At 39.0% G+C, this 26,151-nt stretch overlaps 1 protein-coding gene across 2 annotated transcripts in view; it reads left to right on the top strand.

Moving 5' to 3' along the window:
- The window catches only part of ARID4B (AT-rich interaction domain 4B), an 87,079-nt gene that overhangs the window by 59,021 nt on the left and 1,907 nt on the right, over window positions 1-26,151 (top strand). For both annotated transcript variants that reach the window (XM_084514099.1, XM_084514098.1), the window contains exons 17-23: window positions 7,511-7,759; window positions 14,423-14,507; window positions 15,337-15,529; window positions 16,607-17,815; window positions 19,813-19,926; window positions 22,567-22,782; window positions 25,107-25,253. In XM_084514099.1, coding sequence (XP_084370225.1) covers window positions 7,511-7,759; window positions 14,423-14,507; window positions 15,337-15,529; window positions 16,607-17,815; window positions 19,813-19,926; window positions 22,567-22,782; window positions 25,107-25,253 — 2,213 coding nt within the window. The remainder of the gene's footprint in view (window positions 1-7,510; window positions 7,760-14,422; window positions 14,508-15,336; window positions 15,530-16,606; window positions 17,816-19,812; window positions 19,927-22,566; window positions 22,783-25,106; window positions 25,254-26,151) is intronic.

The following is a 26,151-nucleotide window of genomic DNA, read 5'->3' as shown; positions in this document are numbered from 1 at the left end:
ATAAAAATGTTGTGGCTTTTCTTAGTTTTTCCTTTATAAAAAGGCATTTCCTCTTAATTTTCCACAGTTCATCTGATGGTAATTCAGTTAGTTCTTTTCTCTCTGCTTCTCTGTACTCATTCAGTATGAACTCTTTGAACTAGTATTTTGCTATTGTGATTCATGAAAGATTGTAATGAGCTGCTTAAAATAGAGTAGAAAACAGCTCTAAAAATAGATGTAGATGATGATAGGGTCATTGTTGAGGATACATTTTCATGGAGTAATTTAAATATACTAACATGAAAGACTCATAGCAGTCAGTACTACAACTTACAAATGCTGAGACTAGTAGTGCCATAAACTTGATTTCTTTTGTTGTTTTTTCCTAGAGACTGATAAGACTTTGTGTATCCTATGAGCTTTAAATGTTTTTAAGAAATGATGCTGACGTCTTAAATACTTAAAAAAATAAAATGTCTTAATAGTATAAGCACGGAAGTGTTTTTGTGAACCTGGTGTGCTGCTGGGGAGATTGTGCTAGACAGATATTGCCGCCTCCTCCCCCCCCCCCGCCCCAATATGGAAACGGTAAAAGCTATAAAAGGGGAAAAATGCTGTGGTTTGAGTTCTTTGGTAAACTAAAATACATTTTTTTTTTGCAGATGGAAAGCTGCATACACAAAAAATAATCACTGTGGACTGACTTCTTCCTCAGTGTATTTCTGAAATCGATTTTTAAAATACAGACCATCTGTCTTTCATAGTGCTAACCAAATAGCCAGAGACATGCAATCTAATATTTGATAAGGCAAACTTGTGGAGTTACTAAATTTATATCTCTATGATAGATATCCTATAGGTAGATCTTCACGTAGCTTCTTTCCATATAGATGCAAGAGGTTGGGAAAGCTGCCGAGTTGCATGCAGAATTTTTGCTGGATGGACTGGATCCAATTCCCAGCTTTAAGATCTCAGGAATCACTCCTGGAAGCCGGAGTTGTGGTGGTTTTTCGGTTGTTTTCCCCAAGAGGCTCTGTCTTCTTGCAGTGCTAGGTGTCTGAGCCCCTTCAGATGGTACATTGTTACCACACTAATCCTGCAGTCCCTGCTGCAATGCACTTAGCAGTATGATGAAGAGAAAGGACCGAGCGTGCTGCTTTCTCTCTTCCACAGAGTGCATGTCTCACCTACTTGCAGACCTGTGCACGCTGACAACAGTGTCAGAGGCAGCTTACCCCTCCTTCTGTGTATTCTTGCATATGCTTTTCGTGCTGTTGTGTGGCCAGTGGAAGTTGCACGGGCTCTCTGCTGTTCTCTGAGACTTGAAGTCATAAAATTGGTGCAAAACGGCCAGCTTAGTGCTCAGCTGCTTTTGGATGGCTTTAGGAGATGTGATTTCTTTTTTGCAATGTGTTACTTCTCGTGGGTCTGTCCAAGAGAGATGTTTACAGAAATGGCTTGGTAAGCCCATCTTTTCTCCTGATACACATTATTTCCTAGCTAACAAATAAGAAAAATTTAGATCTTGTAAACTTGTTTCGGATGTAATGGTCTTCCGATGCAAGGTTCCATGTTTGGTGCAGATTTCTTTGTAGCATCTAGCATTAACTACTGTAACTAATTCAAGACTTGAGCCAAAGCCAACAAATGCAAAACAGAGAGGTGCTTTTCTGCACTGTGAGCTTTGTAGGCAGTTGAGTGTGTTCCCAAGGGACTGAGGCTGGGAGCCTGGTGGAGTTTAAAAAACAAAACAACAAACATTTTTTTTGCTAATAAAATGAAAAGTAAGAGTCTTTGAAAACTTCACAGTGGATGCAGTTTGAACTGAAGGGCAAGTTAATTGCTAATTAACAAGTATTAGCAAGAAACTTTTTTTTTCCCAGGTGATGAATGCTGAGTGGTGTGTGTGTATGTTGTTTTTTTTGTAAGTGGCTTATGCATCTGGGACAGATGGGCCACTGTCAGGAATGGTATAGTGAAGGGAAAGATTAAGTGCTGAGAATCTGGAGGAGGATGATTGTTTTCAAAACAAAATAAAAGTCACATCAGACTTGTGCATGGGTAGTACTTTGATTTTTTTTGAGGTGACCAAGCAAGATTTTTGAAGTGATCCCTGCAGTGTGGAAAGGCTGCAAGAAGGCTGTTCTGGTGCTTTTGTCGTCTTGGTCCTTAAAGTGCCTGCTTTTTGGATGCGTTCAAGGAACGCGTGAGTGTGCTCCAAAACAGGATTTAGAAACCTAAACGCTTCTGATTGCCTCGTAGTGCTGTGTTTGGGTATTGTCTATGTGGTTTCCTGGGAATTGGGACCATCCTGTTGTGACAGCATCAAAAGGAGAAAGCGCCAAGAACTGAGCCTCTTTGGCTAGTAATTGTGGATGAGGTTAAAGCGTTGATGCAAATACAGGGAAGAAGTCATGATCTTTGATCTCTTATACATTACGTAGTAGCAATAGTAGCACTTCCCCCCCCCCCCCCCCCATAAGCAGTGGGGAGGAGCTGGGAATAATAAAAGCAGGAGCTGAGAGCTGTTAGGACAGGCATTGGTTGCTGTGCCTGTGCTGGGTGGGCTTTTATTTCTGTGTGTGTGAGGGAAATTTTCTGGATACACTTGATGAGGATTTTCTGAACACGATTTGCAACAAGGTTACATAACAGGCAGCAGCTCCGTTTAACATCCAGCAGGTCAGTGGAGGCAGCATCTCCAACTCCTGATCTGTTCAAATGGCGCATCAGAGCTGTGTGGTGGGGAATCCGGAATGTCAGCAGGAAGGCTCAAGTGGCTTGGAGAGGAGATCTGGTACAGAAGGAATCTCTCTTCTGGCTTAGTGCTGAGGAGTAGATATTGCGATAGCTTTGGGTTTGTATGGAATCGATTATTTATTTAGCTTGGCAGAAGGGAGCAAAATGCATCCTGTTCCTTGCACAGTTGGTGTGAACATCTGGTCTGAATCTCAGGCTGCTGGTGTGTACGCGGAGATGCAGTTACAAGAAGTGTACTTGCGTGGCTTCATTCATAGGAGCGTATTTCTGTGCTCCTCTTGCGATGCGTGTTATATTTGTGTGTTCTGGCTGCCAACTCTATTGAGAAAGAAGCTCTTGTGTAGTCATGTTTTGAGAAATTAATTTTCTTCTGACTATAGAATATGCACTGATGCATCCGTCTATGTGTTGCCTGCTTCTCATAGCGCAATAAACTGCTGGTGGCACAGTAAGAGTGCGGGCAGGGGCAGTGGAAATATCCCAGTCCTATGCGTGCCTCGCCCCGGATGGGAGGGAGGCTTCTGGGATGTGGAAGAAGCGGTTCAGTCATCCCGCCTTACACAGCTCCTGGTCACCGCAGAGGTTATTAGCCACGGTAGCTGTCACTGAGACAAATGTGCGTGGGTGAGCCCTTAACCGTTCATCAAGCAGTCGCTGCTCTCAAGCTGTGTGTGAACCAGAGCTATAAAAATGGAAAGTGCTGTGTTCCTCAGCCAGACATCGAGCCATCCATTACCCTTTCAGCAAACGACTCCAAGTTCCTTAGAAAGTTGGTGAAACACTTAGGAGCAGTAACACTGAGGTTCTTTCATTCGTCCTCTCCAGAGCAGGAGAAGAAAACACTTTTCACAGTGCATGGCTGCAGCACACCGAACTCCTCCGCTGTGTGATTCAGACCAAGTCAGTGCCTTTCCCCTTCCCTCAGTGATGGGCCACAGCCACACATTTGCATTTTCAGTGGGTACAGAAAGAAGCCTTTGGACCTCGGAGCCTATTTTTTAAATTTTTTTTCTTTGCAGCTTCACAGGGAAGAAAATTATTGGTGGTCTCTTTTTAGTTTTGATAATTTTGTGACTTAAATAGAAGGCTCTGGTGTCATGGCATAAGTACAGGCCCTAATGGCTTCTCTGCCTTAAAACTTCAGGGCATCCTAATCCGGCTGTTATTAAGAAAGTCAGAGGATGAAGACCTGCCACTTCCAGCTCTGTGTTTTGTGAGGTAGAGGTTAAATAATCCTCTTGGATGAGAAGAAGGCGGGGAGGGAGCAAACACAAAAATAGAAGCTAATTGCTGAACTGAAGCGTCAATTACACTGGAGTTTATTTCTGCTAGTGGTTCAATTAACTTTAATGACTTAATTGAACCAATAATTGAAATAATGTTGCTTCCTCAAGTTTTAGCATAACCCCTGAAAAAATGCTGCCTTTGCTGTCTCACCTGCTGTGGGAGCAGTGCGGCAGGGCAGGCGTGTGCGGGTAGGGCCAGGTTCCCAGTAAATGTGGGGTGCTGGCAGGTCTGGGGTCCCGGAGCAGGAGCACCCTGCCGCAGGGCTTTGTGTGTGGGGGTGACCATGGGGTGGAATACGTTTGCCTGGCACAGCAGCTCCTTTCATGGTGCGACAGTGTGACTGCTGCAGCTATTGGTGTGTGTGCGTGTCACTGTGCGTCCTCATATTGTGGGCTTGTTGGTGATAAACCTTTCCACTGAGCAAGGAGTACCTGCTGCATGTGGGTTTTTGAATGCTTGAACTACTTTGAGCCCTTTAACCATTTCAGAACATCCTTTGGATCTAATGATATGCGATATTTGTATGAAATGAAGACTTTCGTTTTACTTCATTATTCTTTAGTGGTGCGTTCTAATCTGTACTGCCTGCTGCTCGAAGGCTTGTGCTCCCCTTCGGTGGGAGATGGGGTGCAGGTGTGCTTTGGTCCATAGTTGGAATTGCAAATGCTTCTTTGTCCTCCGGATAAGCTTTCTGGTACTTTCTGATTTCTGGAACCCAGTTACACCTGTATTCCTGCGTCTCCTGTACTGATGCATGCACATCTGCTGCTGCCTTGATCCATCAGCTGCTGCTTGGGCCGTTCAAATTGTTGCAGCTTTGTGACAAATACTGCTTGGTATCTTGTTTCTAAACATATTTTAAGTTGACAATTATCGTGTGCTACCAAGAGGCTTGTTTCTTTCTTTTTGCCTTTTTTTTTTTTTAATTTTGACTAAACAGCATTGAAAGAAATGTGATGTTCTCATGTGTATATAAACGGACAGATGAGGTTATTGCTGTGCATGCTGGATGGCTACAATCACAATTTTCTCTTACAATCCTCCGTTCCATGGCAGTCGTGACTTCTCCTTCATCTGCACTGCCAGGTTTGAGCTTTTTATGGCCTTGTAAAACAAGATATCTTTTCTTCCTTGCAACCATTGGAATGTGCTTTTTTTGTTCCAGGAGCTATGTGAGTTTTTCTACACAGGTTTTTCTGCTCCAAAATGATGAATGCTCTTTGCTTTTGTTTGGTTTCCTAGAATCTCCAGTGTATGATCGCTAACCAAATCACTCCTTAGAATGGGCTTTAAAAGAAAAAAGTTGCAACCATCTCTGCTTCTGTTTCTTTCTCTGACATTCCCCTCCACCTGTGTACAGCCTACTTGCCACATCTGCTGGCTCATCCAAGTTATACAAGTTAACAATGAGAGTTTCACACTTCTAGAGAAGTCCTGGTATTGTCATGAGTCTTCACAAAAGTAAAATAAAACAGAAATAATCTGTTGAGACACCAAGTCGTGAGGTGTCTATGGTGAGAGAGACTCCAGACTTCTTCAGTTTCCTAAAGAGCCCCTGGCACCATAATTGCCAGTCTCTGGGTAGTCCTGAATCTCCCTCATAGGCATGCCTTTCTTTGCAGACATCATTCAAGGATTGTACCACTGCTCCTTGGGGGAGAAAAATATATATGGCAAAACTTTTGTTGTACTTCTGAAAATCCTTTTCAGTAATAGGAAACCATGAGCTTGTTCTCAGAGCAGTGATGGCTCTTAGCTTTCGAATGACAATAACTGTTAAACTGAAATTAGCTAGGAACTTCAGTTTATTGCAGCAGAGAGTATTATTTAAGAGCATTAAAATTTCGGAGTGATGCTTTCTGTTGTGGAATTGTGTTCAGAACTTTTTCATTATAGCCTTTGAGGAGTTTGTTCAGTGACTTCTTGGAAGTCACTTCAAAAGAAGCTTTCGAAGCTCATCCATTTACGTTGCAGTTTTTAACTCTGGTGGTTCTAGCTTCAGTAGCAGAGTTCCCCCCCTGAAACTATTTAACAAACTTTGACCTTACAGAATCATACTGTTTGGTCCTCATAACATAAAACTTAATAGATGTGTTTTTCTACTATTTAATGTAGTTAATGCACCAAGAACAGGAGTTTCAGCACTTGTCTCATGGTGCATACAAATGTGTATATAATAACATTCATTTTTGACATAATTTCATTAAATTGTTGTGGTTATGCTAGAGCTGAATTTAGCTTATTGTCTTGAATTCTCTTTTGACAGCTAATTAGATAACAATGCAATTTTACTTCTAATAAGAAGCATTTGAATAATTAAAATGCTATTTCATCCTTTCACAGAGATAAAGCTTGTTTTTTCTTGGGTGTTTTCTACTAAAAATTTCATGGAGAAATTTGGATTATTAAAAACACTTCCGTATTTGTGAGGTTAATTTAAATTAGAGTGTGAATCAGACCTGGAGCAGCACTTAGTTCTTCTTACTCCATTTGCAATATGTCCAAATGTCCTGTTGCATGTCCTAGGTTTTTAATTACTAGTGGTTGGTGGTTATTGCGAATTTAGTAAGCAGCCCTGATCTGTTTTGTGTCGCATAGAGTGGGATTAGAATTGTGTGATGGCCAAGAATGTTTTCGAAGGCTATTTAAGATAAAAAGATGCTTTCCACATTAAATTATGTGATTTTTGTCTACCTCTTATCTAGCTGGAGATAATTTTCAGAACTACGGAGCAGCCCATAGCTGACGGGGGTCAGTGTGGGTTCTTAGTGCTTCTGAAAATTGGTCTAAATTTATAAACGTGTATTTAAAACTAGCTTAGTTTTGAAAATAGTGAACACCTGCTTGTGTATTTATATAAAAATTAAATGCAAGTTTGATTTATATTTGGCAGACTTCTGGCATAATTGGCTAGGTCATAAATCAGTGCAGGTTTCTTGATTTGCTAAATAATCTCATGTATTTTTTTTATTATTCAATTTTTTTTTGCCTAAAATCTGGTTTTGGTTGCTTTCACCTCAAAGTGTTGAGATAGAATTGATTTTAAAACAGCAAGGATTTTTTTGGGGAAGCAAGTTTCAAGAAGTGCTTGTAAAAACATTTAGATTGAAAAATAGAATTTAGGAAGTTTTCTTTATATTGAGAAGGATGAGTTTGAACAGGAAAAAATGATACTGAAAAGGATTGCGTGAAGGGTCATATAAAGATGAGTTTGAACAACTTCTGCTCATACAGATTCTGATGGATTACTTTTTTTTCTTTAAGCAAAGTCATTTTTACATCTTACAATCACTGGATTTTGTGTATATTGCTGTATCCTGTTTTGCTGATATTGCTCTCACGTAGTGCAGTTTCACATATTTGGAGCCTGCTGTTTCCCAGTCTCTAATGCATCCACAATATTTATCAATATATGTGGTTTGGAACTGAAAAGCTTATGAAGTATCTCATATTAACTCTACAATTTTTTAAACCTTTCAAGAGATGACACGAATAAGGAAGAAGATGAAGATGAAGAAGAAGCCGAGGAGGAAGAAGAGGAGGAGGAGGAGGAAGAAGACCACAATAACAATGACGAAGAAGAGTTTGAATGCTATCCACCAGGCATGAAAGTCCAAGTGCGGTATGGAAGAGGGAAAAATCAAAAAATGTACGAAGCTAGTATTAAAGATTCTGACATCGAAGGTGGAGAAGTCCTTTACTTGGTGCACTACTGTGGATGGAACGTGAGGTAACTTGAGTTTTAGTTAGTGATTACTTCTTGAATTACTTCTAAAATACGCTTCTGTATTTTAAAAACTAAATTAATACAGAGATCTAGAGTCCTAACCATTCAGTATTGGTGTTCTGTGAAGGGCATTATACTGTATGAAACTATTAGATTTTTAGCATTATATAATGCAATACTTCAGTTACTTAGAAACTCATCTTAAAATGACTTGTTCAGGGAAGGCTTCCTTCACTTTGTCTTATTTTTAGACCTCCCCATACAACGAGTGAGAGCCCACTCTTTCATAAATTCCTCCTCTGGATCTCTTAAGCCAATTTTATCTTGTACAACATTTGACTAGTGCATTAACTGAGTCTGTATACACACTCTTCTCAGAGCAGCAGAGTACGTTAGCAGTATGGTATTTAACAAGAAAAGCACAAGATTCTTGATGTTAAATTAGTGAGCAGCAAATAATTGCGTTTCATTCAGGTCTCATTTCCCACCTGTCCCTGGCTGCCTCAAACTTAAAGACAAGATTCTTTTTACCCCAGTGCCTTCTTACATTTTTCTTAGTATATTCAGGTTTACATGCTTTTGGATTTCTTTAATGTAGCATTAATAGAAATAAATTGAAGCATTAATGTACTTTTGTACACATTTGTTTGCAATTTAAAACTTGAAGAGACTTTGACAACAGTAGGAAAAAACTAAAGCTTCTTAGTGGCTTTTAAGTCAATTATCCAGTCTTCTGCCTTTTTCCTCAGTTTCAATGTATCTGCTCATTGTTCTTAGCTGTCATCTTTAAAACTTTATTACTGTTCTTATAGAACTCTTTAAAAAACAAACAACAAAAAAAAAAACCTGAGGCAAATCTGCTATAGTGTTTTTGGTTGATTTGTTGTTGTTGCTGTGCTGTGCTTTTTTTCCTTCCTCTCTTCTATAACATGAGGCTCTTATGACCTACTGTTACGTGGACTTCGATTGCCACCCTACCCTAAAAAGGCAGGACAAATCTCACTTATTCACTGATAGCAAAATCTGCTAGCAAAGGTCATGGTTACAGAAGCACAATACTTCTCTCCCTCACTTAAATATACCTCTCTGCATCTATGCCTGGTGATTTCCAGACCCACCTAAGCCACAGCCGAGGAGTGACATCTCGATATTTTGCTTTTTGATAACGATGTTTTTGCAGAATTTTGATCTACATATCATATTCCTGCAGATCAATATATCTTTCACATACGCTGACTTCAGGCAGCATTTGTAAACATAGTGGGCCTGAGCCTTAAAATATAAGGATACTAGGGGAGATGTAGCCTGCTTGAGGTAGGATTTGGAGTGACTACATCTTCAGTCATTGCTGGAAAGGACTTGCCTTAGGAGCATAAATTGAAATTTATGCTCTGCTCACTAAGTATTACTGTATAGCATTCAAAGAGGTTTGTTTTTTATATTCTCTAAAACTCTTTTTTTTGCAATTCATGTATAAACAGAAGTTATTTTCCTTTTTTGAGAAAATACGAACTACATGCTGTGGGATGAGATGATCAGAGTTTCATTTGAGCAGTGCCACTTGACATCTGAAGAAATCAGAAGCTGAGAATGAGCCTTCATCTCGGAGAACCCAGCATTCTGGTTATTAAAGGAGAAATCATGATTTTTTTTTTTTTTTTTTTTAACTCTGCATTCTAAATATATACACAGATTATTATTTGAGGTGTTCTTTCTACAACTAGGATATATTTAATAATTAAAAAAAAAAACATTTTTAGTGAACTTTGTACTCATTTGAGAGGTAAAAGGTGTTTTTTGTTAGTTTTTTTTCCCTGGCATCAGGACTTGCATTTATGGTCTTACTTGGGGTTCCAAACGAGCCCTCTGAAAGGGGCTGGGGGACAGGATTCTCTTCACTGAAAAAGATACAAGTGGTTGACATTTATCTGTGGGACTGTGCATGGGCTCTGTTAAATGTGGCTAATTCAATTTAGATAAGCAGATTCAAGCTGTTTTATCTGACAGTAAGTCTGAGCTTAAGGCAGCATCTTAACACTTTGATATTTTAGTTATGTGAAGACAAGTCTTGTATGATGTGTTAACTTGAAGACTTGGTTATCGGTCATAACCTGGAAAAGTAACTGCTTTTCTGGAGTAGGTTGTAATTCCTTCCTCTCCTTACTTGCTATAGCTCTAATCCCCATCTGTAGCATCCAGCAGCGGCAAGTGCTGTAGTATGAGGCCATGGGATGTACTGAATTTTGCATTCAGGGTTTGCTCAATTCTGTCAGCCTCCTATCCCTTAAAGTCAACTTTCCCATTTCCCCCTTTGATCAGTACACCATTTAATGGTCTGTACCTGAGAATCTTAACTACTGATGTTTCTTACCACAAGGTAACTTCAGTATCAGTCTGGAATTCAGAATAGTTGCGTGCATGCACGTGCTTTGGGGTACTTGGAATGAAACTTGCTAAATTTGGTAGCTTTTGGTAGCTTTCGTTAGCTTATTAAACTTTCTAGAACAAATGATACTAACCATTGTAAAGCTTTTTTCAGTACAGTACCTAGAACATATGGAATTGGAATAGAGTTTGACAGCAGTGTATAGCTGTACCACTTCGTGCTAAAGGGTCGTGTCAGCTAATGGGATCCAGGTGATAACGTGTTTCTAGTAAAGGTAAAGAAAGGTAGCATGCAGTGAGGCCTGACTTGTAGTGAGAGGGAATGGTAAAAATTTCTACCCTGTTAGAGAACTCCTCACATTTTCTCATGAGAGCCTTCTGGTTAGCATGTGATAAACTACTTATTGCCTTCTAAGAGGGCTGGTTATGTTCTGAATTACACATGGGTTATACGAAACTAAAACTTCTCTGGAGCCTACAGTGCCAGTTCCTTCTGTTGTAATTTTAGTTTTTGGCTGACAGTGCAGGCAAAAAATCATTGTATAAGCTTTTGAAATGAATTTCTTCTGCAGCATGTTCCAGTAATGAGAAACAAAGGGTGCATGTTCAGAATGAGTTTATGTTGCTTTTTAACTCCGTCAAATGGCACAACATAAGATACATTTTTCTTAAATATACCGAAGGTTTAAAACTGTTTTATTATTTTCAGCTTTTTTGTTAATTTCCTTCAGAAATATGAACATGAAAGTGTTACTTTTGTCTTGATTTGTTGAAGCGTTCCCAAGATATAAATTTTGTAGTTAACAGTCAACCACTGGAAGTAAAGTTGTGTAGCCACGCATGAGAGCATGGCAGGAGATTTATTAAAAACTGAGTAAATAAAAACTGGAGTCTTAGTCTCATACTCCAGGCTTTTGATACCAGACTCATCTCCTCATTTCTTTGATCGCAGCCAACAAAAACTTGTAATTCCTCTGTGTTAGGCAGACAATAGACTGGAGCTTCTCAGCGAACTTGCTAGGGTTTACTAGCTCCTCGAGGTGACTTGTCTTCCTGACAAAGTGGCACCTTTGCTAGGATAAACCTAGAGGCTGGGGAAGTGCACTTTTTTTCTTTGTTTTCCCCTCTAGTAGTGCTGTGGAGGATTGACTATGCCATCTCTGAGAATATGTTAGGGTTTATTTTATTTATTTTTCAAGCGACTCTGTGCAAACTCATTTAGGAACACTTCTCCATCTTTCCTCCTTTCCCTTTGTCACCCAGCTGTTTGTTTTTGGGAGCTGAGGTAAGCAAATGTAGAAGAAACAGAACAGATCTTTGGGAAGCACATACTTCTTCAATTATTTTTCTATTTTTCTCTTGGTTTGTGAGCAGACTGTCTAAGGCAAGATTAGTGATGAAATGAGAGATCTAATTTTTTCTCTTTTAATAAGGTGCAGTTCTATACAGAAAGACTCTAGTCTGACTTGTGTATAGTTCAGGTGCAGCTTGGGACCTGAGGCACTGCACAGTTTTAAGGTTACTTCTCAATGAAGTAGAGGAAACTGTCATTAGATCAGGCTGCTGGCTATGGCTTTGGATGCATTCTGCTTGCAAGATCTGTTTGGGCTTGCTGACAGTTGTCACTGCTTAGGCAAACTGTATGCAACTGACGTGTGTGCAACGAAGGGAGCCTGTGCCATGCAGAGGAACGAAATGTGGACATCTGACTTCCCAGAGCAGGGTTGTGGCTTCTGCAATGCTGGAGCTCCTCGCAGGCTCTGACTGCTGTTCGAGGCACAGCAAGGAGCAGAGCAGGATAGATTCTGGCCAGGAGCTGTCACCGTCACAAACACAGATTTTTCCATTTGTGCTCCTTGAGATGCATTGTGACTACTGCTTCTAATATGTAATGTTTAAAATCTGTGGTGTCTACAGATCCTCTTGGATTTCTCTGCATTTGCCTTCTTCCACCACTTCAGCACGCCCCTGGTCTCTCAGCTGCTGCCCGAGCAGGCAGTGCAGCTAATTGGAAGCACTGTACATGCACTACCCACGCTTTGCCTATGTGGAGGGTTGTATTTGCTCGCAGTATGCGTTTTCAATAAGAAAACAAATGGTTTATTGTGGCAACATAACTGAGGTAGAAAGGGCACAGTGAAAATAATCGCTTTGCTCTGTGCATTTGTTCAGTCCCAGTGCTCTTTTCCTGTATGCATTTAGGCCTAATGAAATATTAATATTTATGTGGATTGTGAAATTCGTTTTGCAGTCTGCCTAGCATTGTTCCTTTATGAAAGCACGTCTTTGACTTGAGGAAAGATTGCTTCAAGTACAGTTTCTCACAGTCTCACAGAAATAGTTTTTTCCATACCAAATCCACTGCCTACCATTAAAATAACATGGTACATTGTGGTTATGTTCTTTCTGCTTTTATTAACGGTCACCAGGCTTGATGCCTTAAAGTCTACCATCATCATGTGCTGCATCCTCCCTTCCCTATCTATTTATTTCGTGGGAATCTGAGGGCACCCCAGCCTTTAGGAAGGCTGTGGGATGGGAGGAAACACAGCTTGCTAACTGTGTTCTGGGGCTGGAGTGTTCCCTCTGTATGTCCCCTTCCTTACCCTGTAAGCAACAAACATGTACCTGCTGGCTCCTCTTTGTGGTATGAGGCTGGTCCTTGAGAGGTTCTGTGCTTCAGGATTTATGAGGCTGTATGTTTTTAAAGGTAGTCTGGTGGTAAGGAGGCGTGTGAGTCACTGTATCAAAATCTGAGATGGCAACTCTTGACTTGAAACTGCCATGATTATGAATCTGCTCTCATCAGGCCTAGCTCTGAAGAGTTTTCATGTAGGTTTTGGTGAGAAATCTGAGCGTATCTACGTACGTGTCACCTGGTATAACAGTACAACTACACCTCCATCTGCAGGAGTATAGGTAACTTCAGTGTGCTGTAGTCTGCTGGGGCTGCTGTTAATTACCTGATTTGTGGTGGTGTTGCTCAGGGAAAAAGAAAAAATGTTTTGGAAAACTGTTTGTCAGAGACTACTGCTGGACTCTGAAGATAGTTATTATTTCTTCTTTCTATGTCATGCTCTGAGGTGTTCCTTTTTCTCTGTATTATAGTCGGGAATTTAAGCTATAAAATACAGTATTTAGTTTAAGGGATCCCTTGCTTAGGTCTTAACTTAGAATATACAGGAAAGTGAGTTGGGAACTTGTACTTTTTTTTTGGTAATAATTCTTCTTAATTTATTCATCTGTATCATACATATAATTGGCAGTAGTTGCACAGAAGCTGAATTGGGCCTCTGTCAGTAGGCATTATATATCAGACTGGTGGTCAAGTAAGTCCAGCTGGGAAACCAGCGTGGCCATGAGTGCGTCATGTTCAGTTTTGTGCTAGTCCTCTGGGTGTGTTTTTGGTTAGTTGGTTTCTTCCCCTCCATTCTCATCTTTACCTAAAGGGCTCAAAATCTGTATGGCTGTACGCTGAGGCAGAAGTGAATAAATACTAATTTTTAACTGAGCTATTTTTTTATTCAGACAATTATGGATTTCACAGTTGAAGTAGGACAGCAAATGATATTTACTTTATTTTTTTTTTTTTCCACTGATTCTTGCAATTTCTCAGGAATATGCAGTGAAACTAGGAAATACAGTTCCACGTGTAAAGTGTATTCTTAATAAGAACATATTTCTCTGGTCTGATGTTTATATTTAACATGGCCAGCTTTAGAAGATAAGAGAGCAGTTGTATATAGTCTAGAATAATTCTGATATGGAATGGAAACACCTGAAAATGAGTTGAAAAGCACTAGTGTTAAGAGTTAGTGATTCCCAAGTGTCAGCTACTCAAAATATTTGACACTTGGCAGTACTCAGACTGGAAAGGGTTGCCTTTGTTACTGGTCATATTTTATATAGTAGTAAGAATTGATTTTGTTGTTAGTGTTTTACAACATATAGTACAAAGTATTTCTCTTAGAGATCTATACAGAATTAACTTTCTGGTGGTTTGTTTTACCTATATACATGGATTTCCTGTTGATTGATGCAGACTGCATAAGTGATAGCTTTGACTTCTGCCCATCAGTGTGAGAAAACTTTGTTCTAGATGTCCAAGCATATAAAGGATTGAACCTTAGCTTGAGCTCTACATACTGTGAAGTATACTAATGATGCCTTTATTTAAATTCCATTTTTATATTGCTAGCATTTTATCTCTATTCATTTCTTTTATGGTATTGTGGTTGTTTGCTTAAAACCATAAATGTGTTGTTTTTTTTCTGTTTTTAGGTATGATGAGTGGATAAAGGCAGACAAGATAGTGAGACCAGCCGACAAAAATGTACCAAAAATTAAGCATCGAAAGAAAATAAAGGTAGCTTCTCTCCCTTTTTCTCCCCAGTTCTCCCCCAGCCTTGGTTTAAGGTATTCTTAAATACCTCGGTTACCTCGCATGCATTCCTAACCTTTTGTTAGGCATAATGGTAAATGCTTGATGGTAAAAAGTAAAACTTCTTTCATTGAGGTTATTCTTTCATTTGGAGGGTGGGAAGGGAAGCTTCTCTTCCCTGTGTTTCTTCTGGGATTGAAGTATGTACTTAAAACAGGAGGATCCATCAGTGCTGGAGCCAACTCTGGGAGGTGGAATTTAGGAGCTCCTTATCCTGATTCTGTAGAGCAAACCTATGACTACTCCATTTATATGTGACTGCAATTTTACTTCACAGCATTTCTTTCAAAAGCCACTCCTTTAAAGCTTAGGTTATGATATATCCTTTGGACAGTAGGATACAAGATAGCTTTTCCGCTGGAGATGTCAGTGCTCCTCCTCTTCCCCTCCAGCACCATGGCACCTCCGGAACCTGAGTCTTGTTCTAGAGCTCCTTGTGCCCTGTGACAGAGCGGGGTGTCATAACCTTGCCCTCCCATACTGGTCACTGCCAAGCCTGGCATCCTGCAGTGCCGTGGCTGCGAGAGCACTGGTTGTGTTTGCTTTCCTGTTTTGGTAGCATTGACAAAGTTCCTGTCCTTGGTATAAATATCTCAGCATGGGTCGTAGAAAGGTATGTCTAGGCTTTGCAACAAAGAGGAAAGCTTGTCTTTTCAGGTTGGATGTTGAAGGTAGCTGTAAGCATGGCTAGACTATTTTCTGTGTTAAGATGTATGCTCAGATTAAAGAGTTTTTCATCTTTTCATTCACACAGAATAAAACTGACAAAGAGAAGGAAGAGAAGTATTCTCCTAAAAATTGCAAATTGCGACGTTTGTCAAAACCACCCTTTCACACCAGCACATCACCTGAGACTGGGTCCAAACTTGACAGCGCTGAAGCCAAAAACACTGAGCAAGCTCCTGTTAAATCAGTAGAAATTACTTCTATCATTAATGGGCTTCAAGGTATTGTATATAAACTTTTTCAAACTTTGTAAAATTGCCTTTGAAGGGGCAGTAAATGATGGTGTAAAGCAAATGATGCAACTGTACACCTCTGAGTCTGGCTGTTGCTTTCATTATAACATCTTCAGAAATAACCCTTGAACAAAAGCAGCATTCACCTTTTTCTGAAAATGGGTATTGTGGATTCAGTGTATATTAACAATCTTAAGAATTGCATTCTGTTTCTCCGTGTTTTTCTTTGATATACAGCAAAACATTTTGGCTTCCTATGTTATTTCTAAATTCTTAAGTTCTGATTTATGTAACTTTTAAAACCCCATGAATTTTTCTCACCTTGAAAAGTGGAATTAATAAAGCTAGGTGTCCTTTCAGCATGTCTGCTGGTTCCTTTTCCATTATATCTTTTTCTTTTCTCAGTTGCTTTATTTCTGACCTTGAATTTTCTCTCTTTTGTCTTCCCTCTCAGAGTCCACATAGTTCTGCAAGTGCCTTTTGCTATTGCATTCAGTTCATTTTTCCAGGCTGGTTACCAGATGGGTTTGTTAGATATACTCTCCACTGTCTTTGTTATTCTGTCCTTTTAGACTGTGGATTCTTCAGGGAAAATTTACTCTCTTAATCTGTTTTGGACTTCGCAAAAAGGGCATGCAATGGCAGTATTAGTAACTTATTACAAAAAAAAAAAAAAAGAAAAAAACACACGTAATTTGGCACTTCTTTCAATTTCTGTTTAGGTTTATTATGAACAAGTTCGTATTGTATCAATTTATAACCAACATTATTTAAGTGAAAGCTGTTGTCCTCTATGCTTTCTCTACCCCTTCAGAAATTAGGGAACCTCCTTGGAAGAAATTCCTGGAGATGTTCTATATACAGAATTTTCCTGGTTCCTAATTTAGCCTTTACACATTCTAATAGAACAAGAATAATCTGTGAAGTCTTTCTAGTATACAATTTAAACCATGTACTACTAGAATTGCTTTTAGGATGAGTTCATATCTGTACAGTTTATTTTTTTTCTAGTAGTATTTGTAATAGGAATCAAGACAAACTTTTTTAAATTTTATTTTTAACCAGCTTCTGAAAGTTCTGATGACAGTGAGCAGGAAGATGACCAAAGTGCCCAGAACGTACACACTGATGGCAAAGAGGAATCTCAACACGAAGCTGTGAGCCAAGATAAAAATGAATTGTGTCTAAAAGAAGAACAGAGCAGTTCAGCCCTCCCAGAAGAAACTAAAGCTCTGACAGATGCAGTAGTGCCCAAGTCAGGTTCCAAGTCTCCTGAAAGACTGCGAAAAGAGATGGAAGAATTATCTGAAGATACTGACTCTGATGGAGAAGATGAAGCCACAAAGAAGAGAAAGGAGGTAAAAAGGGAGGTAGCGGATAAAACAGCAAAACCACAGGTAAAACGTGGTAAACGAAGATACTGTGTCACAGAGGAATCTTTAAAGACTGTGTCGCCTAACAGGAAGGATGAGAAGTCCAAAAACAAAGATTCCCTTAGCTTAGAAAACAGCAGTAACAGCTCCTCAGATGAAGATGAGGAAGACAAATCTAAGCTGAAAATCACTCCTACTAAAAAGTACAATGGATTAGAGGAGAAAAGGAAGTCTTTACGGACAGGTACCTTCTACTCAGGATTTTCTGAAGTGGCAGAGAAAAGGATAAAGCTTCTAAATAACTCTGATGAAAGACTTCAGAACACCAGAGCAAAGGATCGAAAAGATGTCTGGTCAAGTATTCAGGGACAGTGGCCGAAGAAAACGTTGAAGGAACTGTTCTCAGACTCTGACACTGAAGCTGCTGCCTCCCCTCCGCACGCTGCTCCTGAGGATGCTGCAGCAGAGGAGCAGCTTCAGACTCTTGCAGAAGAAGACGTTTCTTTGCCCAGCTCGGAACTTGAAAAACCTTTGCCAGCTAATGCAGATGTTAAACCTGTTGAGGAAAAACCAGCTGAGATGGGTGAAAAGAAAGTTGAATTTCCAAGCAGTGGCAGTAACTCAGTGCTTAATACTCCTCCCACGACTCCAGAGTCGCCTTCATCTGTAACCGTAACAGACAGCAGGCATCAGTCCAGTGTCACTGTCTCAGAGACATTGCCACCAAATCAAGAAGAGATACGAAGCATTAAAAGTGAAACCGATAGCACAATAGAGGTGGACAGTGTTGCAGGGGAGCTGCAAGACCTCCAGTCCGAGGGAAATATTTCTCCAACGGGTTTTGATGCCAGCGTCAGCTCCAGTAGTAGTAATCAACCAGAGCCAGAGCATACTGAGAAAGGTAAACAAAAGGGGAAACAAAGGTGTCTTCAACCTAACCATCTCTCATTTTTGTGTTGCTGATGTATCTTCATTCTGCTATGGTTACACTGCTGGAAAATAGTTGGAGGAAGTAGTAGCCAGCTGCCTACTTCAAATCTGTGAAAATGGCATAATTATCTAGTGAATGAAAGGATCTGTCAGGAACTTTCTTGGCCAATTAGTGAGAATTTATTGGCTTTAATGAGGAGTGAACTATATAAGAATAATGTTTATAGCATTAACGTTTATAATGCTTATATAAGAATAATGTTTATAAAAGCCCAGAGTGAACTGTAACACGTCATGTAGGAAAAATTTATTGTAACAAGATGGATGCATTAAAAAAAAAATCTTGCTTGCAAGTAAGTAGAAGATACAGTTTTCTTAGATATAATTTTGACTTTCTTTAAGCTGATTTTTCAGGGGAAGAATAGTGCCAATCGTTGCTTGCTTAGGCAGCCATTTCAAACTTGCATTTTAATAAATTAATCTTTAAAAAAAAAAAACACACACACACACAAAACAAACTCACAATCACAAATATTGACCTTATTAGCAATATTTCACTTTCAGATATGACTTTGCAGATTGAAGTTGCCATCCTGAGACTACTAGAATATAAAGGATATTAAATTCTGTTAATACTTGTGTGTCATATCAATGTACCAACTGCTTTTTAACTATTTTCAAGACTGGATCTGAAAGTTTTATTTTTATGGGATTCAGTGGCTGTTTCATAATTCCATCAAGAGTACAGTTGCTTTTAAAACTGTTAGCCTGCCTACAAGTTATTAATCCTAAGGAAAAAATATGTGACTGAAAATAATCCTGAGATAGCAGAAGTAATTTCTTCTTCTCCACAGGTTTCAGTTCTGACTGAGATAAAAATAATTAACTGAATTTTCTCAAGATGCCCTTAAGGTGTGCTACTTACATGATTCTTCTAGTGTGTTTGTGCAGTCGGCTACAGGTACACTTTCAAAACCAGTTCAGTTTTTGCTGAACTGTTCTTTTGAAAGAATGCAATGTGTTCCCTTAAACAGAGGAGAAAGTTTGGAAGAGGTGAATTTGTAGCTCTCAATAAATAAGCTGGTAATACTTTGCCAGGCAATTTATAGATATGTAGGCTTACAACTTTTTTTTGGTATAAAAGGAAATGATTGGCACATGAAATCCAGAAGCTTTTTCTTGTTATAAGTTTTCTTTAACATTATTGTACAATATTACTCGGGTACACAATTGCACATTATTACTGCTACATGCATTAGACTTCCTCTCTGACTTTGTCAGCATGCCGGCTGTTATAGAAAATTGCGTGAGCTTACAGTTTCTTAATTTAAAAGGTTTGTTACAGGAGGCACTTCTAACTGCAAGTCAGGAGGTTGTGGAACAACATCTGAACAAGTCCTAAAATTTGCTCTTTTAACAGGTGTACTAAAATTCTTATTTTCCTTTCCTATTTTTTCCCCATTGTAGTTACAAATACCAGTAGGCTTTACTTTTTTGCCTTCTTTTTTGTAGCCTTCTTTTTGTTGCCTTACGTTTTTTAATATTTTCTAAGATTTTTTAACATATTCAATTAATGTAATTACTGATAACAAATGATAGTTTCATTTTTTTCTCACAGCTTCCAAGTGTGTTCAAGAGTGACAGACTTCTACCGACATATTTTAGTTCCAATAGTTCTTAAGTTTTTCAAATAAATGTGGGCATTTAATGTGCTTAATTATATTCCATGTGGTTCAGGAGAACTTCTGATAGCACACAGGAAAAAAGTTACTTGGAATCATATGTACTCTAACCAAGAAATTTTATCTGCTTTTCATCTTCCTTTACCTCCTCTTTTCAGTATAAGTAGAAAGGTGAGCTGTTTTAAGTGTAGACAGGAACTGTTGCCTTGTTGTCTATAAACTTAAGCTTTGAAGTGTTTTTCTGAGACTGAGTATTTACTGTTTTCTTTCCCTCTTTCAATTATAGTCTGTGCAGGCCAAAAGAGACTTAAAGATGCTCAGGGAGGAGGCAGCTCCTCAAAAAAGCAGAAAAGAAGCCACAAAACATCTTCTGTGAACAACAAAAAGAAGAGTAAAACTAGTAAGTACAGCAGTTCAGTGTGAAGTGAGATGTCATTTCTTTTAAGGATCATAGAAGAAGCCTGCAAATAAGATCAATATGTATTTTATTACATATAATGTATTTTAAGTACAGAATGCTCTCATCAGGGAATTCTTAACGCTGATTAAATGAAGAAACTGTTTTTGCTGAATGCTCAAGTATTTTTAAATGTCTTGTGTCTTTTCTGGACCTATTTCTTAGAGATTAAAATCTCGTAACTCAGGAAGACTAAGAAGAGTTAGCATTTCACACCTGCTAGGACTGGGGTCTTTTACCACAGGGGAAAAAAAATCAAAAAATCAAAATTTCTGTGGCATGATGATCTTGTGTTCTAGATGGGAGACTGGGACCTGGATGAAACCATACATTGTGTTTTCTGCAGGATGTGTTTTACAAGTTAATATCTCTTCCAGTAACAAATATATCAATAATTCCAGAGGAATATAGGCTCTGTTTTCTTTGTCATATTTTACGTCTTCAGTAAATCATACAATTTTTTTGGTTGTAGAAGCTAATCGGAGTAGAAACTACAGTGCTGGTGAAGAGAGGCTTAATAAATGCAGAGCTGTTTGACAGACCAATGCATACGTGTTGAGGAGACAAAAAAAATCAATTACTGTCTCATCCCACTGTTAGTCAATAATAATAAAAAATAAAAAACAGTGAACAGTCAGCTAGCGAGTAAAACAAGAAGGACAACTGATGGGTTTTCTTGTTTTGTTTTTTAAAGCTTTTTTCTCTTTTTTTTTTTTTTACTTTCTTTTAACATCTTCTACTAAGTCTGTACTTTCTGCTATGATTCTTGTATTCGCTGTACCTACCCTTTCTGTTCATTGATCTTTCCTTCACATTCTCTTGGCCATTTTCATTCCATTTCACTAATCTTCTACTGTAATCTTTCTTCCTTCCTTCCTTAACCCCACCTATTAAAGTAACAAAACAGAATTTGTAGAAACTAATGCACTGTGTATATCTTTGTCATTGTTCCCTTTGATTTGGTGAATTTATCCCTGTTTCTTGACCTTTGTCTTTGTCAGGATGCAAGCACTTCAAGGCTAGGGTTGTTCCTTGTACTGTGCATGGTGCTTGGCAGATGTATGCATTTCTTTTGGTTAGATGTAAGGCACTGTTGTGGGAAAGGCAATAAAAAGATAAAAATATGGAGTCAGTTGTAAGCAAAAAGCGCTTTTTGCAAATTGCAGGTATACTCGATAAAGCTGCTCTTGTAGGTAACTAGATCATAAAGAACAGAACCAGGAGAGGTTTTCAGTCGATACCAAGCGAGGCATAAGGTTCTCTTGATTAAATATTACTTTGAACATGTTTTTAAAAACAATCCTAACGATAGAGATTGTGCAGCTTCCCTTGACATTTTATTCCATTGCTTCATGAGATGTATGTTGAATTATTTCTTGCCCCTGCTTCCACTCCAGATTTACTTTTATAAAGCTAAACAACCCATCATTCTTTTAATCATTCCTCATAAATTTCATCTTTTGGATTATTTTGTTGCTATTCTTTGGGCAGTTTCATTGGAAAACAGTGTTCAGTTGAGCCTGTTGCTTTATAGCTGGTGATCTTAGTGTGAGGTCAGGTTCTTCTGTTTTCAGTCAGTTGAAGATCTTTTTCTGCAATTAAAAAATGAGAACATTGTATCTGAGGATTTTTTAATATATAACGTTACATAATTCAGACTCGCTAGTTATATATTTTTTAAGTTGTCAATGCTAAAATATATATAAATAAATAAAGGTGACATAAGGCTAAGGAAGAGGACAATTGTTTATTCTCTTTTGTGTTACACACCCCCTAGGATTGCTCACCTGAATCTATTAGCTCTAAAACTGGATAGAGCTTTGCATATATCAATAAATCATTATTTTTTAAAAAAGTTAAACGGGAAATAGGACATAATTATCAGTCTTGCTAACATTTTTTTTTTTTAGAAAAAGGAGCAAGTATAGTCTCAGCAAATACGTGGATAATTTTTGCACCTATGCTGACATGCTGAACTGCTAAGAAGCAGTTTATTAATATTGCCTTATTTTCTAATGGAGTCAGCATGAGTATGGATGTACCTCTAAAGAAGAAGTTTGCTGTCTTGAACCATTCAGAGTAGAATATATCTTTGCTATGCAAACCTGTAGTAGCTGGGATCTTATGCAAGAATCTTCCTCTGAGAAATCTGTCCATGTTCCTCCAGGTTCATGCACATGCTTTCAGCAACACCCTTGTCAGTATTCAGGGTGGTTGTGGAGCTACAGTCTGATACTTTTATCTAGTTCTGCAGGACTTTGGTTCCCATAAGTCCACATAATAGTTACGAATCTACCTGCAGAGCAACTGACTGAAAGGTTTCCCTTTCACAGCTTTCACAGTATGCCAGAATTAGAAAGGCTCCACCTTATGACTGCCTGTTTTGTCTTGTCTTCTGGCATCTGTGATGCAAAGGGTTGTGTGATAAGCTGCTATATCAGATAGATTGTGTCATCTTAAGGTGAAAGGATTTCAGTCAGATAAACTCATTTTTAATGAAAATTAGCACAGGGATAGCTTCTGATAAGATTTGCTTTGGGCAAGAAGGTATTTATTTTGTAATCTGTCATCTTGTTTTTTCAGCAAACAGCAGCGATAGCGAAGAACTATCTGCTGGTGAAAGTCTGTCCAAGTCTCAGCCAGCCAAATCAGTTTCTGCTGGTATGAAATCTCACCAAACCAAATCACCTGCAAGAACACAATCTCCAGGAAAATGTGGGAAAAATGGAGAGAAGGAGTCTGATCTCAAAGAACAGAATAATCGTTTGCCCAAAGTTTACAAATGGAGTTTCCAAATGTGTAAGTATTTTCTTCAAAACATGCCCGGTGTGGTCTTAGAGTATAGAATAAGAGGACTTGCTAAGTTTTGTGGTTTTTTGCCTTTTTTCATGAAAATTATTCTATCCTTAGTTTGCTCAATTTTGTCACAAATCCTGATTTTATTTTTTTGTTTTACTTGCAATTGTACTTGCAATTTACTTGCAATACTTGCAAGCTATGCTTCTTGAATTGCACTTCTTGAAATATCCCACTTTTCCAATGCCGTTTTTAGATATGGCTTCTGCGCTGACATACTGTTCTTGCCATCCTGTGTTGACCTCTCACTCAGGCATGAATGTTACCCACTGTATGTGCTGCTTGTGTTAATGCTTTCTTGTTCTACTCCTCATTCTCTAGTTGTTGTTCAGGCATTTGAGTGATTGACTTGTAACTTTTTTCCTTCCCTTTTGCCCTAATGAACGAGGGCACATTTACTGTTTCTAGTAATAAGAACTTGCAGTGTGTACAGTCAGCTACAGGTACACATACACGTGGTGCAGAGCACAGCATTGAAGGGATCACACATTTACCAATCTGAAAAACATTGCAGTAGCTTCAGTGCTGTTAGTGCAATTCCTTCATTGCCAGCCTGTTTATGCTATTGCAGCATTACTTGCAATGGGACGAAAAATGAAATATGACAAAATACTAGATAACTAAAACCCTCTTCTTCCATATAATAATAAGGAAACAATTGAAAAAAAAGTATTGTATTAAAACAAAAACTTTATTTTTAGCCCTCTTTCTTAGCATCTAGGAATTTGTCTAGTCAGCAATAAACTGTTCTCCTTACTATCAACCATGGATGGGTGTGAGTTACTTTCTCTTTGCTTTTAAAGGTCAAATTGAAGCTGTATGACGAGTGATTTAAATGACTCCTTAAAATAATCCATAACATCTCATTCAATATTCACAGATGACCTTAGTATATGTCAGGTTCCTGAAGCTCTCAGCGGATTATGCTCTGCTGTGATCAGTCGCAGGCTGCATGAAGGCTGCTGCTCCTCATGTAACGTAGGAACAGGAATGAGCTAGTACAGCACACTGTGCAGACACTTCTGAGATTTTTTTTTTTTTTTTTTTTTTTTTGCTAGCAGTGTTCCTTATGCCTAGGGAACTCTCCCCTTCACCAGCTATTTCCGTGCTGAGAGAATCTGACTCTACATTTTCTTCTACTGCCTGGCAATCTATTTTACTCTTACAGTTTAATCTCTGTTACTCTTACTTTGAAAGAATGTTTCTCCTAGTTCTTCCTCTCAGCCAACTTTACATTCTCCAGTTCTTCAGGACTGTGTAATGTTGTCTCTATTGTCACTTTCAGCCTGCTGAGATTCATTGGGCAGTTTCCTTGTGTAACATACTTTAAGAGCTTTTTCTCCTTCCTGTCTACCTTTGCTACATGGCACGTGCGAACTCTGCTTGGCAGGAAACAAGTTGGATTTTGGAGTGCTATTTACGCATTTCCTGCTGCTGCAGGGCGTAGGATATTTGCAGAATGTGAGCTTTATTCATCTCCCCACAGCCTTGTACAGTTGTGGCTTTTGGTCCTTTGATGAAGGACTAATGTGGCTTCAGATGGCCCACAGTATATTCAATGATTCTTAAACGTTTTTGGATTGAGTGTGTACAGCTTGGCTTACCTGTGGCTGAAGGGGACTGGACCCAGCTGCTTCTTCCTGGCTGTGCCCCCGCAGGTGTGCGCCACACTGGGAAGAGTTCCCAGCTGGGAACAGCCCGAGGGCAGCTCCTGTGCTGCTGGTGTCCATGTCCCCCCCATGTGAGATACGGGAGAGAAGAGACCTGATCTTGTTGTACCTTATGCCCATATGCCATGGGTTTAGATTAGAACCATCCCACAGCTACTCTAATTCCTGTCGTAACCTGCTTCTTTCCGAATGAGCAAGGCAAGTCAGGCACAACCGACCTTTCTGGTGTACTAGACCAAGCAGAGCTCTAGCAAGGACTCAAAGCAGCAGACTCAAAGCTCGTTTTGGCCCGTGTTTTCACTACATATCTCTATTTATTTGCCAGTGCATTATGGAGAGGAATGCATGTGTTTTCTCCTCCTACTCCCTTTATTTAAAAAAAAAAAAAAAAATAGCGCATCTGTTGGTGGTATCACTTAAAAAAAAAAAATCAAATGTTTGTGGTAATAAACAGCAGTTGCTGTTGCTATGTTTGGATTTGCTGTCTGCTGTGCCAAAGCATGTCACTAAGATTTGAGTACTTCCCACTTCACTGGCGTTCAGAACTGTTTGGAAGTGCTGCAGTACAGTAATTAACAGAGGTTGTTTCATTTGCAGCTGACTTGGAAAATCTGACTAGTGCAGAGCGCATAACTGTTCTTCAAGAAAAATTGCAGGAAATCAGGAAACATTACCTGTCCTTAAAATCTGAGGTGGCTTCCATTGACCGAAGAAGAAAGCGCTTAAAGAAAAAGGAGCGGGAAAGTAAGTGCTGGGACCTAGCCTCTTCTTTGAGAGGGCTGTCACGTGTCATGTGCTTAAGGTGTCGGTAAGAATTGGATATTTTTTAGGAAGATGTGTGCCTTTAGGACTCTGCGTTTGTGTTGTTTTTTCCTGTTATTTAAAACACTGTATATGATTATTTTATGATCTTTTAAAAGGTACAATTCAGGTATCCAGTGATATTTAACTGGGGGGGGGAAGACATGACACATTAAAAGGCAGGCTATCTATTTCTATATTATCTGTATTATCTACATCTGCTCTTATTTAAGCAGAACTACTTTATACAGGAAAAAAAGTTTATTAAACTTTTCTAAGCTGTGGACAAAACATCTTGAGGTTCTGAATAACATTACTTCAACTTGTACTATAGCTTACTGTAATATTTCTTGTGTGTTTAGTTAAGGCTCTCACCTTAGCGTAAGTGATATGAGCTTAAGGTAAACCATCAAATAAACTGTCTTGTTGCTCTGAAGCTGTTTCATTCCTGTAAGGAATGTTCTAGTGTGTCTGCTTCTGTGACAGCATTAAGGAGATTTTCTCCACACGTCATTTTATCTGCATATTTAACTGTGCACTGATTATAAGAAGAAAGGCTGAAATGCCATGTAAAGGAAGATTTTTGGGGGCTGCAGCCTTTACGCGGGCACTACAGTTGCTGCTTGGTTGCCAGAGCTGCCTGTTTGGGCAGGTTCAGTGCTGGGACAAGGCTCTGCCAGTGTACATTTGCAGAGAGAAGGGAGCTGTTGAGCGTGCTTGTGGGGAAAAATGACATTTGGTGTTATTTGATCAGTGAATTGGGGCTGCAAGGGGCAATGTTCTGCTTTCTTGAACACAGCCTAACTTGCCTTTCAGAGTATTGCCCACAAAAGCTAGGAAA

This window comes from Aythya ferina (genome assembly GCF_964211825.1).
Source record: "Aythya ferina genome assembly, chromosome: 3".
Classification (NCBI taxonomy): Eukaryota; Metazoa; Chordata; class Aves; order Anseriformes; family Anatidae; genus Aythya; species Aythya ferina.
This window is presented reverse-complemented; position numbering and strand designations above follow the sequence as displayed.